Source organism: Talaromyces rugulosus, chromosome III, assembly GCF_013368755.1.
Source record: "Talaromyces rugulosus chromosome III, complete sequence".
NCBI lineage: Eukaryota > Fungi > Ascomycota > Eurotiomycetes > Eurotiales > Trichocomaceae > Talaromyces > Talaromyces rugulosus.
The window spans coordinates 3,196,536-3,210,051 of NC_049563.1; the positions used below are offsets into that span (position 1 = coordinate 3,196,536).

The window sequence follows — 13,516 nt, forward strand, 5'->3', positions numbered from 1 at the left end:
ACCCCAGTTTCTCATCATTATATATAGCGTTATACCCGCGTAATGTAAATCGTCCATCAAACGCCAATATCGTGAAAAAATTGTATATAAATATAAAAGAAAGCTATGCTTCTCCCCAGGTTCCCACACCCCCTACAGATACAACTGCACTACCGCTGCCAACACTACCGCCAATATCCCAATAATGGCGACTAGAACCACTGCCCAGTCGTTTCGCAGAAACCCTAGTACTTTGGCTAGCACAGCTGGAACTCGGGCGACGGAAGCGGTGGCGCGAAATCGGTGATGTGGGAGTCTGGATTCCCGGCGCTGCAGGGAACTGTGCACGCAGTACTACTGCCGACTGGCGTGCTTGATGGGATCGTTGGGCATGGGCGCGCGCGACCAAGGGGTGGTGTTGGCGGATGACTGCTGCTCGGCTGGATGCATCTTGTTCTCTGTATATGGCTCGGGTGGTGGTGGTGGTGCTGTTATTGGTGGTGGTATCATTTCGTCGGAATCTATTCTTGAGGTATCTAAACACCATGGCAACATCTAAATCGCTCTCCCAGTAATCGTGGTCTTCTTTCAAATGTGCGGATTCAGAAACGGGCTGCTCGCGTGCGACTCTGCTCTGCTCAGTATTGATTTCATCGTCTTCAATTCCCCACTGGGCGGCATGTTCAACGGTAGCTGGATCCCGCAGAGTGGGAGTAAAGTGTGGCGACATGGTAGACCACGCATTACTCTCATCTGCCTCTGTCTGCTGCCGCGGTGTTCTAGAGCGTAACGTTGATTCGGATGGCTTGACAGGCATGCCGGCGTAGAAATCGGCCGGGTTGTCGGCGCCAAGGTACGTACTAAATGCGCCTGGATATTCCCACATTTGATGGACTAGGATGCCTAATTCTCGTGTGATGCGCTGGATGAGTTTCTCCTGCCAAATATTGTCGTCGCTCGATGCCGTGATCGGAACGTCTCTGATGGCATCTTCGATTCCATGGGTGCTGGTTCGTGAATCACGCTCTGTCGATTGCGACAGATCAACATCTTCAACCAACGCCTCGCCGAGAATGACGGAGAGAATGGAGTCATTGATGCCAATCAAGTCGCGAATGACTTTTCGAGTAACACGCCGCCAGAAGGATTCCTCTGGCGAGTCTCCATGCGACGAAGCCGTCTCAGTCGAAGAAGACAACTGCGATGAATCTACCGGGTTGGTCTCTGAAATGCTATCCAGCACCTCAGTCCCAGAAACCCGGGAAGAAGCAGTCGCGGCAAGACTGCTCCGGCGCTGACGACGTTTGGTCTCCCGCTCGATTTCCTGTAAAAGTATTCTCCCCTGGTCTGTCCTCCATTTTTCGATGCGCTGCCATCGCTCGCGATCAGCTCCCGAGGACTCTTGCTCGTCCACGGTCTCGAGATGCTGCTGCTGCTGCTGTTGTTGTTGTCTACGCGCATGGACCGCCTGGCGACGTGGGTTGTACTGCTCAAACTGCCACAGATGCTCTTGGGCTAGCTGGCCCGAAGCATGAAACGAGCCCAGCCCGTCATGAGCAGGCAGCACAGGATGACTATTGTCCGGTAAATTAGACTCGCGGAAATCACGCAGACCTTCATCCAGACTATCCAACTCTGTAGCACCATCCTCATCATCCTCATCATCTTCATCTTCCTCCTCCTCGTCCTCGTCTAGAGCATCATCCTCAGAACCCTGCTCATCGGACCCAATATTAGTAGTAGTGCCAGCATTAAACGACCCAAAATCACTCAGACGCGACAGTCCCCCAGCCGTGCGGGCAGTCTTTTCAGTCGAGTCGGAGCGCGTGCGGGCAGTGGTGGAAGCTGCTTGCGAGGGCGAGAACAACACCCATTCTTTGGAATCATCATCCTCTTCGAATTGCGTCGTCGTCGGCGGCAGCTCGATTTCTAGTGATGGACGCTCGGCGGTGGAATAGCGACGCGCAGACGCAGGCGCCTGGGTGGGCAGGCGAAAGGCCATGATTGTGGTGGTGATTTGTGATGCGATCACGATAGCGATAAGCCACCACGGGCGGATGATGATGTATGATGTAGGGGTGAAACACAGCGTTGTTTCCCTTTCTCCAGCCGCAACAATGAATTTCTATCAAACGGCTGGAGAAATGTCAAAAGTAAAAGGGGTCAATCAATCGGTTTCAGTGGTAATAGATGTGAAAAGAAGGCACGACAAACAACAGATCAGGCGGGCCAACAAGTCATCGATGTCGTGTGGGCGGGCGGAGATGAGATGATATGCGCAGCGGGTCCCGTGATAAGCCACGATAGCCCGATAAGACAACACGCGCTGATCCCGGAAGTATCGCTACCGGATGCGATGCGGTGACAGGTTATGGATGATTTTTATAATAGAAAAATATTGCAATGTCGACCAGTTCAGCAGGGGGCCAGCGGCAGATGCAAGGTGCCACGCCAAAAAGGGGCCGGCTGAACACTGGATGTGATGCATCGCTGACTAGCAATAATAATACGCAATCGTTATTCTGTTGGGCGCAGCTTAATTCGCAAACAGCCCAACAGGGTGGAAAACTGACTAACTAGTAACGGCTGCAGGATGATTAATATTCATAGCAGTGCTGTCATATCTGCGTACCCTGTATCGACTTACATCTTATCAGATCAGGCCAAATCATAGTCAAATACATGTACCGTCTGATATATTACTTGACAGTTAACACCAGCTGACTGTGCCCAACCCAAACGCCATCAAAACACACATCGCGTTACTTACTATCACTATTACTTACTATTCGTATCTCCTCGATGATCATCAGCGCTCTCCGACTGTCGGTGACCCTTGGGCCCAGCAGATCCCGACATGCCCCGCCAATCAGCCGCCCTGGCTTCACGTAGTACTATTATTGAGTTCAAAGGGGTTCGAATGTTGGCATTATTGACATATTCTATTGGCACTTCTAACGCTGAGTTGTAGCCATGACTAGCATCGACAGTTCCTTTCTGGAGAAAAAAAAATGCTTTAGCGCACCAGCTTGTAGCTCCCACCACCCACAATCTCGAGCTTCCCCTCAGACACCATACCAGCAAGAAACTCCCTCAGCTCCTCATTTCCAAAGGGGATTCCGCCCGGAACAGTAATATTCAGCATCATGATGATCCGTTGCAGCGGCATGGCGCCCTGGTTGGTTAGCATGCCCATGATAAATTGCCAGTACAGATTCATCTTCTCCATGGCTGCTGCGTGCGCAGTCTCTTTCGCTGCCGCCGCCGCCGCCGCGTCGGCTGCTGCTGCTGCATCGTCTGTGAAGGTTGATGATAATAACGAGCCCGAGGCAGTCGGCTCATCACCACCCCGGCTGCCGTCTCGGTCTTCGTCCTGAGGCAGTCTCTCCAGCACGCGGAACGAGTCCCGCGGATCTTCGGTGAGGATGCGTTTGCTGACCCAGAAGAGGCAAGCGCTGCGCACCAGGGAGGCTGGCATGTCTAATCTGTCGGCGAGCTCGTCGACGGTCTTCGTCACGGAAGCAGTGCTTTCTGTAGTGTCCGAGTCATCAAAAGCGTATATAACACTGGCCTGCCATGTCGTCACCTCGTCCGTAAACACTCGGTCCTCAAGGTCAAGCTCAACAGTAACCTGGCCGATTCCATTAAGCCACGTGAGCCGACGTGACTGCTTGAGTGATTCAAAGCCAGCCGAGTATCGCTCCTGCAAGGATGAAATTTCCGGCGGTACTTTGAAAGGCTGGTCCTGGATGGCCGGCCAGAAAAAGCGCGAAAGAATCTTTGTATGAAATTGCGGCACGTCTGCCGGTGATTCCTCAGATGCTACTTCCTTGCTAGCCAGCCCTTGGTCGTTGCGAATGACAGCATCAACACGTTTCGAGTCAAACACGTCGCGAAGCATGACCTCGCAGGGTTGCAAGGCACCATCGCCAAAGCGAACTTTTAGTAGCTCGAGGACCGACAACTCCTGATCAAAGTCGGCCTTTTTCTTAAGCAGTCGCTCAGAAAGCATCTCTTGGAGCTCCTTCACAAATGCTTCTTTCGAGTCGAACAAACTGATCAGACTGCTAATAACATCCGAGCCCTTGGACTTTTTGTAATCGGCAGCTGCATCGATGGGATCCGGCATCCAGTTCATATCGTTCCAATCAAGCTCATTGGAATCATTCTGAAGGCTTCGCTGATGGGCATTGCTCAATTCTGTGGATAATTCTGCCAACGTCTCGCCAGATCCTGCATTTGTTCCGCTCTCTGGCGACTCCGAAAGAAGCCCGCCCACGATCGCTTTGATGGTGTCGTCGCGATCCCGTAGATACTTACGGATGGGCCGGGCTATTCGGTCGAGCAAGACCCCCTTGGGATCTAGAAGGCTAAATGCTCGTATAATTGAGATGTAAAGTTGTAGAATTTCCACTGTAGAAGCACCAGGGTGTAATAAACGCTGGTTGAGCATGCCAACAAACGCAGTCGTCACCGAATACCGAGCGGCCGGGTGTGAGGCATACTGCTTGAGGTCCTCAATAGCGCCACTACTAGAATCCCACTCTACAATCACGTCGAAAAGCTCACTCGTACGTAGAGCGCCTAGGCGGGAGATGGCAATTTCCTGCCACCTCGCCACGTCGTCGAGACGAACATTTAAATGTCCATCGGCTCTTTCAGAAGCAGACGGCTGGAAAATGTCCAGTACTTCAACAACCAGTCTGGCAAATGTGTTCTCAGTCCACAATCGCAGATGTTGATCGGCAAGAGATGGCGAGTCCCATTGGTCAGTATAAGAAGTGGTGATAAATTGGGTCATCAGGTCATTCATAACCCGAGCAAAGACTTGTTGAGCTCGGTCTCTCCCGAGTCCCACGTCCTGCAAGGCGGCTAGTAGCGACAAAAGCTTGTGTCTCGCCGTATTTATGTGTGGATAGTCTTGGTCAGCCATCATTCGATCACGAACTGATTCTTGCGGTTCATTTTTCCACGCGTGATAAGGAACTGGAAACTGGGCATCGATGTCCATGGTATCGTCCTCATTCGTATCCGTGGCCAACTCATCATGAGCGATCCCTAAAATAACAACGGCTCCATCGGTCAAAGCCGACGTTAAAAGAGTTGAAATCTGATTAAACGGAAGGGAATATGCAACAACAGCTTGGAAAGTCTCCCGAAGCCTAGAAAATGCCGAATCGCGGTCGGTCGACTCCAGGTTCGGTACTACAAAATTCAAGAATGGGGTATAATATAAACGCTGGGCCAATTGTAGATAATGCACTACCTTGGACAAGGTCTCCTCTGGTGTCGTTTCTCGAAGGACCTTCACAGGTTGGTTAGACATCTCCAATTCAGTGGAAAAGGGTGAACGTACGGTTACTAGACTAGGTCGAAAATTGGCGAGAAAGTGACGTCTTATTTCGTTCCCGTACCAGTCAGTGAGGTCGTACTCTTTCCATTTCTGGCTCTGAGATGTGCTGCGGAACGACGGCGACAGTAGATATGCTAGAGCCTGAGATATTTCCCGCGAGGCCTGTTGCCGCTGGGATGAGAATTCCGTGCTTTCGTGATCGAGGGCAAAAAGTTCATGGATACTGCAACCAGAAAACCGGAGAAAATCTGTCGCGACACGCCATGCACGAGTCCGAGCAGTCGTCTCTGATGACTGCTTGTCGGGTTCAAGACTTGTACGGGTTTCCAGGTCCCCGCCTGCTTGTTGACCTGGCTGCTCACGCCGTGAGGAAGCGCGCTCTTTCTGTGAACCAACTAATTCAGACTGTCGGCCTAGGGCCACTGGTGCCTCAGTCGGTGTTTTCCCAGGTACAGGTGCGTGTTCCTTCAGCGAGATGGGCGCAAACACTGAATTAAAGACGCGCTTGCGGTTAGCCGCAAGGGAAGGGGCATTTTTGAACATTTTGCTCTAGTTGTTGCGCTCGCTGGGTGGCATTCTGTGGGCTAAACAATATCTCCTTCAGCCTTTCATTTTTTCTTATGTTCTTTCTGGTGTGCAAGCCTGGATTTGATGTCTTGTTTGGAACTTTGGATATCATTCATCTGTGACGAAGTTCTGTTTTAGGACAAGGGCGACGGAATTCGCGTGGTCACGTGCACCTTTGTTTACACACAGGATCTTCGTACCCTCACTTGTTTCCTTCTGCAGCCATTCATGTTACTTGATCCTCTTTTCTTTTTGGGACATGGACCTTCATTTATTTTCCAATTTTGACTTTCATCTTTTTTGTATCTAGCTAAAAGCATCAAGATGGCTGAAGAAAACCTATCTTATCAGGCGTCAGGCGTCAGGGGGTCCATTCGATCGTTTAGGAGGACCGTCCCGCAATCATGCTTGAAGCCGGCCAGCATGGAGAGAGCCGACTACTATTGACTCTTTTGTAACAGCGGCATTCGCTCCGTCATCCCAGCAGCTAGTCACAGCGAGATTTAGCCATAGACGGACGATGAGTGATGCACCTGCTCACTAATTTCAACTACTCAACTATTGGAGCGATATACCAAGAAAGGAAAGAGAATGATTCTAAACACTTGAAAGTTATCTGGTTATCCATAATTACCAGTCGACATTGCAACTTGAGAATCCTCACTTTAGAATGTATTGCTTTTTTATTTTATGTTTTTTAGACGGAAACTTTGTACAAAATCTTAAAATAAGTCTATTGCGTAAAAATGATGCTTCGACACAGCCGATTGCGTGTTATAAGAGATTATGTCTCGTTTTCAAAATCTTATTAGTTTATACACAAGATAATTGATAACAGGCTATATTAGTATACACATATGTACTAATTACCCTGAGAGAATATTGAAGCACTAGCCATGTCACTCGATTACCACGGTCTATTTGGGCTCAGTGCTCTAACAAACCAATATGAGTACGGGAATAGCAGGCAATTTCTCTCCATCGTCAATCAAGAGCTCGGCCTCTTCATGACCGATCACAAATCGAGAAGTGAGTACATTATTTTCACCGGTGTGGACGGGCAAACCTTCCGCCGTGACTTCCTCAACCGCGACGGCCCGGCAGATTTCGAGACGTATTCCATCACGCACCAGCTCATTCTCTTCAAAATGGAGTCACACACCCATGGTATTGCACACCGCAGCTTTGATCATATGCTACACGACAAGCTCCGAGATATGGGCAATGGAGACCGCCAAATCAGACCTTTTGGATCGGCGCATGTGCAGGGCGAGGAGCGGAAGAAAAGGGCGGATGAAAGCTACCAGCCAAATCGCCTACCTCGTCACCGAAGCAACCATTGGCCTAGCCTTGTCGTTGAGGTTGGATACTCGGAAGTGCAAAGGAAACTAGAGTCAGATGTGGCGTGGTGGTCTACCGAATCAGCTGGGGATGTCAGGGCTGTAATCACCATTGCCGTCGACCCAAGAGTCAAACGAATGATTATTTGCCAATGGCACGGCACCAACATGGTCTATCGAAATGTGCTATCTCGACCCTATGGCGGGAGAATGCAGAATACCAACTCGAATCCTCTGGTTATTGAATTCGACCGTCTGTTTCTTCGTGCACCTCAAGGGATTGAAGCAAACATCACTTTTACCATTGATGAGTTGGGGGAATTTGCAGAACTGGTATGGGAAATAGAGTTCGAAGGCCAAGTAAGTGGTGATAGTTCTTGAAGTTTAAACAAGAAAGCTAATGGGAGTAGTGAGTTCACGGGGCCTTATTCATGTTTATCGGGTGAAGAATGAATGTGTTCCTTTCTTGAATTAATTAGTTAATATCTTATCTCATTTTTTTAACAATCAAGTCATTGAAGTCACAAATTTAGTACAACTTTAATACAATAGTTAGTATCTACAGTAGTATTTTAGATGTTTATACCATAATATATTAGCTAAGCTGATTAGAGATGAATATGGCTTGTATCAAATAGGGTTGTCCCTGAAGCAGTGGTGGTGCGCAAGCACCATTAATCTGAGAGGCAGACTATGATATACTACACTGGTGACAAAGGCTGGCTTCTTCTAGATAACAACATCGTTTGCCTTGGTCGAATGGACGGAGACAATCAAATCAAACTTGGTCGATTTCTCATTGAATTGGATGATATTGCTAATACAATGCCGAACATGACTAAGGGTCAAAGACGAAGGCAGATTACATGTATGGAAGTCGATAGAGCCTGATGAGATGATACCTAGGGGTTATCACAGCGATAGCAAAAGCAGCTGAACAAGAACTACGCCGAAACTGATATTTTAAATAAATAGTAAAGCTTGCTGGGGGATTAATATTTGAGCTTTGGATTGTATAACATGCAGAAAGGTCGGAGTATTGTCAAGTAATCTAGGCGTAAAGCAAGAGACAAACAAATGGTTTCATTCCATTCCATTCAGGGTATAAGGCTGTATTTAATAATCTGCACTGGCAAAAAATGTCGTATCTTTCAGATCTTGCAGCTTTCACTGTTCACAAGGGGGTCGCAGTGCTCATTCTTTAAGCAGACTTGTCTACCTTTTCCCACTCGCTATCGGTGCTGGTGTACCCGGAGCTCTCGTTGCCTGTGCTCTCCCGCTTTTTGAGATTACCATCGTCGCCAGGCAAATCGACAGCAGTTGCAGGCGCAGTTTTATCAGGTTGCTGGTTCACTCTGCGTCGTCTAGGTTTTGCTGACACGCCCTCGGTCTCTGTCTCTGTTTCCGAGCCACTGTTGTTCTCGGCTGCTGACGAGTCGTCGTCGTTGCGCTCGGCGAGCTTCTTCTTCTCTTCTTCTTCCTTTTGCTGGGCGGCCTGGACCTCGCGAACTTCCTTTGCAAACCAGTTTATCGACCACCAGAGCGCGCCGCTGAGGAATGAGAGCACGACAAGGTGCACGCTGTGTGTCGCAATCAAGAGGGTGAAAAGCACGAGCTGGAGGGCAGCAAAAGTCGCGTTGGTAGCCACAAGAAGAGCCGGCGTTGGGCCGGGAGTGAAGACGCTGGACCAGAGGTCCTCGAAGAATGAGGTGCTCATGTCACGGTAGTTTTCTGGAAGTTTGGGATCTGGATGGGAATCGCGAAGACGAGGAGGACCTGTGCTGATTGTTCTCGTGTGTTAGTAGTGACCATAACTAAATGTGCAAGCTGGCGGGCTGGACGTACGCAGAGGAGAAGATTAAAAATAGCAAGATATTTTTAAATCTCAATATTAAAGCTCGAGTATTTATCCTTTCACCAGTTCGATAAGGAGCAGTCGTTTTGACGCGGGAAGCTTCCGCTTATCGGGGGATCGAAATCACGGGGACAAACAAGGCACGCGGCTCTTTTCTTTTCTTCTTCTGGGTCGCAAAAAGCCCCACGAGATCTTCTGTTGCGTGTGCAGCCAGAGTCGTCACACAGGTAGATGGAAACAAGATGGCTGCAGGGAGTAGTAAAATAGACAAGGTTGTGAAATAGCCAGTGGGCTCTTTTGTTTCCTCTGTTATCGGGCGCATGAGGGGTTCCTGATGACGAATGACGCAGACCGCCACTAAGTCACCAAGTCACTAACTAACCCCTTAGTACCTTAGGCACTGATACACGGATACGTCGTTGCTGGCTGCCTGTGGCCGATCGGCTCTCACCTGACCGCGGTGCTCACGTGTTTTGCGTGCTCATGTCACATGTGATGGTGGCCCTAGCCCTATAGAGTATGCCTAGGTAACAGAGGGCGAGATCGAGGGTGCCTGCTATATTCAGGGTATTTCTGTTCACTACTAATATTGTCCAAAATTGTTGGACGTTGGGTAAGTAGTGGATCACCATCTAGAAGAATAATCGGGTTTTCCTGAGCTAAAGTGCTATATCAAGAAGGTTTTGCTGAGGTATAGAGCAAATCCTCATCAAAGATTTCACGCCTTGCTCCAAAGATGCGTTCATTCAGTTGGTGAAAGAAGAGAGAGCGCTGAGGGCCATTTTTGACACGCAGGTATACCTCTACAACATTTGCGAGAGGAAGTCGAATCCAAAGCGCAGGCCGAATTTGGTTTTGGCTATTTCAACAAGTTCTCTTTTATCATTGACTGGAATAGAGACATGATAACGTTTATAAGTGATGGGACCTAGACTCGGACCCTTTGGTGCCGAAATAACTTGCCAACTATATGATCCTCGTGCCAGATGTACATTCAGCCTTGCATTATCGTATCTTTGTCAAAAACTAGGGACAATGATAGAAGAGTACATACGGCGAAAGCATGTTAGAATCAAATGCTTAATTATTATATTCATGCATTGTGATTGGTATACACGTCTGCATTAATTGAAATCCATAGATGAATGATTGGTTGAGAGTGCTCAGCTCACGCAAGGCTGACACAACACAGCGCCGCAGCCAACTGTCTTTCTATAAGAAGCGCTCACAGCCTATCAATAATCTTGACATCCATAATTTTATTTAAACGTGGCTGTGCTAAAGATCATGCAAAACAAATTTCTCTACAACTGAACACTCATAGCCTATGAATTGTTTGACGCTCTTCCTGCATTTTGACATGGTTTTACTAAAGTTCATGCGAGGAGGCTTCGCAAAAAGGGATGAGTGCTATAGGAGCAGTAGTCATTCTAGTCTTCGACATCCAAAATAGAATATCGTTCCATCTACCACCCAGAACTATTATTCTATATCTAGCCAAAACTTTCTTATTCAATATTCTCATATACAGCCATGGCCGGCCCAATAAAAACAGTGACAGCTCTGAGTGTCGGTGCCATGAAATATGCCGAGTTCCGCAAGACCTGGGAGGAAGGCAGCGCAGAGAAGGCTCGACGTTCACTTCTCGACGAAATCGAGAAGCAAATTCCACATATGAGGGATAGCTTGGACCTCGTCAATGACAGTACTATTTTGAAGAATGAAATAAAAACGATCGCGGCCTTGGAACAACTAAACCTCTCCCACCATACTGCAGCAAATCTAGACAAAATGGCAGATTCCATAACGACAAATACAGCACAAATAACTGGAAAGATTGATGAAGCGGCCAGTTGCATCAACGAAATGACATTAAACTCCACTGGTATTGCCAAAGACATTCACGGTGTGAGGATTATTGGGAACTCAATGCTTGACAGTATGGAGTACCACATGAAATTCATGCAAACCGCAGCAGTTGGACTTGCATTCGAGGTGCATCAAGGTGTGCAGGCATTAAAAAAGATTGGCGAGTCTCTCGATGGGATCAACAAGGCAATGATTGATAGAAACAGCATTTACACCCAAGGTAGTGCTGGGGAGGACGGATTCGCTACGCATGTGTATGATTATATTGAGACATCAATTGAAGCTACCACGAAGGATTCATCAGCGGACAATCATAGATATTTCGTCTATCATCCAGACACGAATTGGTATCCCGCATTTCACAGATTGATCCGGAACAATCCACTTCCTGGAGGTTTTTGCGCCAAGTCCGATGATCTGGATCAACTGTGTCTTATTATGCAGACGGCTCGGAGGACTTTGGTTGAAGCCAGTGATGCAGGGAAGGATATAAATTTCCATCTGCTTATACCTGCCTGGAGCCCAATTTCAATTACTGAGCCACTGCATTTCCCCGACGACCTTCAACCTTTTCGCGTTGAAGGGCTCAAATATCAAGGGAAGCCATATGTAACATTCAACCTACCCTTTGAGCGTGCCCGACTGCTTTATGGCATTAGAAATCTGCGTGACCCAGAAGGATGGAACACATTGAGTAACGTTGGCGCTAGCACTACTTGGTTGGTAGGCGGTACAGTGTTGAATACTGCATGTTTGGCGCTTGGGTTATGTGCAGGGGTTGCTACAGGCCTGGGGACGGTTATTGTGGTACCCATCTGGGGGGGAGGTTTTTTTGGGACAGCTACCACTATTGCTTTGCCGGCTACTTATGCTGTTAGAGATGCTCTTCATGAGCGTCCGCCCAGGATCTTGGGCTCTAATGAGCGCAAGAAAGCACTATGAATTGCGTCAGATTATCATGAAGAGTCAACGAGTTTTGTTGTTTTTGGAATGCGAGTCTTACTTGTTTGTACTTTGAAGTTTGAGTTGTAGATGCTTGATTTCAGTATTTTATGGATTTTAGCAACCAGAATGTCAGACATTTGTTAATAAGACCAGTCAATACTTCAATCCGTCTTTAGACCGTGGTTTCGGATGTGATTATGTTCCTCAGCAGCCTCAGGTCTAGCTATATGACTGGAGCTGGAGTGCTTGTTGATGGTGGAGCTACACTGCAGCTTCAAATTTAAAGCGATAAATAAAGCGCCCGTGAACAAAATCGAACATTGATTCCATAGTTGAACTGAACGCGCTTGAACTAAATGTGCTATCATAACCATGGGCCATTTCCGGCTAGCCAGAGGCTTCGGCATAACCTTTGAGGTCGCTGTTGAATTTATTATATTGACCAATCATCTTTTTCCCAAGAAGGGAGGGCGTCATGAGGAATCCAATCGGGCCCGTAAACTTTTCAGTTTGTTTGAAGATGGTCGAGGAACCATCGTTAGCTGGCTCGAAGTGGAAGCTGTGAAGACCGGCGATGAGACCGTAGACTGGTGGACCTTGCCACTGGAAGAGAGCCTCTGAGTTCGCCTTTCGATCCTGCTGTCAGCTCAATTTATTCTCCACATCGTGTTGTCGCAATAGAGAGGAAGGGAGCTCCTTCCGCTCACCGTGATATTCGCGACGAATTGCATGCCATCCATGTTGCATTTGATTTTGTCGCCGGGTACAAGTGATGAGAGCGACTTGGAGCTATCCTCGGGCTCGAGCAATTTGACTAATGCAGTGTGCCATTCTGGGTATTTGGAAAAGTCGAGCAGCTGTGAGAATACTTTTTTTTAGCGGCCTAGCCTTTGGGATTTGCGCGAGAGAAAATATAAGAGCGGCACGTACAATTTCTCGAACCTTGGAAGGCGGTGCGGCAATCTCAATCTGTGTTTCAATCGACATTACGATGCGTTTGCGCGTTGACCCGATGTCGCTATCATGAGGCAGGTCGGAAGCGGAGAGGACCGCATTATTCACGTGTTTTACGTGCTTATGTGATGATAGCCCTAGCCCTAAAGAGATCGAGACATATCAACTGATGTTCTGTCAATGAACCAGAAGCCTCCAGGGGCCGTATTCTGTGGGGGATTGCTACTCCATATCATCTATGAGTTGTTTACATGTAGATATCACTGATGAGAGCTAATAGAGTGCTTGTTGCAAAATGACCTGGAATATTGAATCTAGATGTAGTTTCTCGACTACATATATTTCGACGTTAACTTGATGTTATCTTCAAATATATATATATATATATTTATACATGTGTACTAGAATATATATACACAAAAGATGACTCCTAAAAGCTTCAATGTTTAATTTAATATATGGATAGTTTACTACTATACTGTCTATAGAATTATGCCAGGTGGGGGTCCTTCCCCAGATGCACTCCGACCTCCCCCACATACCGCCTCGGAAGACTCAAATTCGATCTCCCGATTTCGATCTCAATTCGATCTGGCAACAGCACAGACAACACTCAAGAGCATCTGATTGGGCTTGTCCAGCAGTTTGCTGCAA

General features: G+C 47.8%; 6 protein-coding genes across 6 annotated transcripts; 2 read left to right on the top strand and 4 right to left on the bottom strand.

The window, feature by feature from the left end:
• Nucleotides 1-103: 103 nt before the first annotated feature.
• On the bottom strand, nt 104-1,981 carry TRUGW13939_05970 (uncharacterized protein; the record flags this gene model as incomplete). The annotated part of the gene is made up of 1 exon (XM_035489127.1): nt 104-1,981. One exon carries the CDS (start codon nt 1,979-1,981, stop codon nt 104-106), a length of 1,878 nt encoding a protein of 625 aa, XP_035345020.1.
• Nucleotides 1,982-2,995: 1,014 nt separating this feature from the next.
• Nucleotides 2,996-5,875, bottom strand: TRUGW13939_05971 (uncharacterized protein; the record flags this gene model as incomplete). The annotated part of the gene is made up of 1 exon (XM_035489128.1): nt 2,996-5,875. The coding sequence occupies one exon, from the start codon at nt 5,873-5,875 to the stop codon at nt 2,996-2,998; it is 2,880 nt and encodes a 959-aa protein (XP_035345021.1).
• Nucleotides 5,876-6,795: 920 nt separating this feature from the next.
• On the top strand, nt 6,796-7,620 carry TRUGW13939_05972 (uncharacterized protein; the record flags this gene model as incomplete). Its single annotated transcript, XM_035489129.1, has 1 exon — nt 6,796-7,620. The coding sequence occupies one exon, from the start codon at nt 6,796-6,798 to the stop codon at nt 7,618-7,620; it is 825 nt and encodes a 274-aa protein (XP_035345022.1).
• Nucleotides 7,621-8,440: 820 nt separating this feature from the next.
• Nucleotides 8,441-8,956, bottom strand: TRUGW13939_05973 (uncharacterized protein; the record flags this gene model as incomplete). Its single annotated transcript, XM_035489130.1, has 1 exon — nt 8,441-8,956. The coding sequence occupies one exon, from the start codon at nt 8,954-8,956 to the stop codon at nt 8,441-8,443; it is 516 nt and encodes a 171-aa protein (XP_035345023.1).
• A 1,671-nt stretch (nt 8,957-10,627) lies between these two features.
• Nucleotides 10,628-11,905, top strand: TRUGW13939_05974 (uncharacterized protein; the record flags this gene model as incomplete). Its single annotated transcript, XM_035489131.1, has 1 exon — nt 10,628-11,905. The coding sequence occupies one exon, from the start codon at nt 10,628-10,630 to the stop codon at nt 11,903-11,905; it is 1,278 nt and encodes a 425-aa protein (XP_035345024.1).
• Nucleotides 11,906-12,295: 390 nt separating this feature from the next.
• TRUGW13939_05975 (uncharacterized protein) lies at nt 12,296-12,895 on the bottom strand (the record flags this gene model as incomplete). Its single annotated transcript, XM_035489132.1, has 3 exons — nt 12,296-12,544; nt 12,616-12,765; nt 12,839-12,895. The coding sequence occupies 3 exons, from the start codon at nt 12,893-12,895 to the stop codon at nt 12,296-12,298; spliced, it is 456 nt and encodes a 151-aa protein (XP_035345025.1).
• Nucleotides 12,896-13,516: the final 621 nt, after the last annotated feature.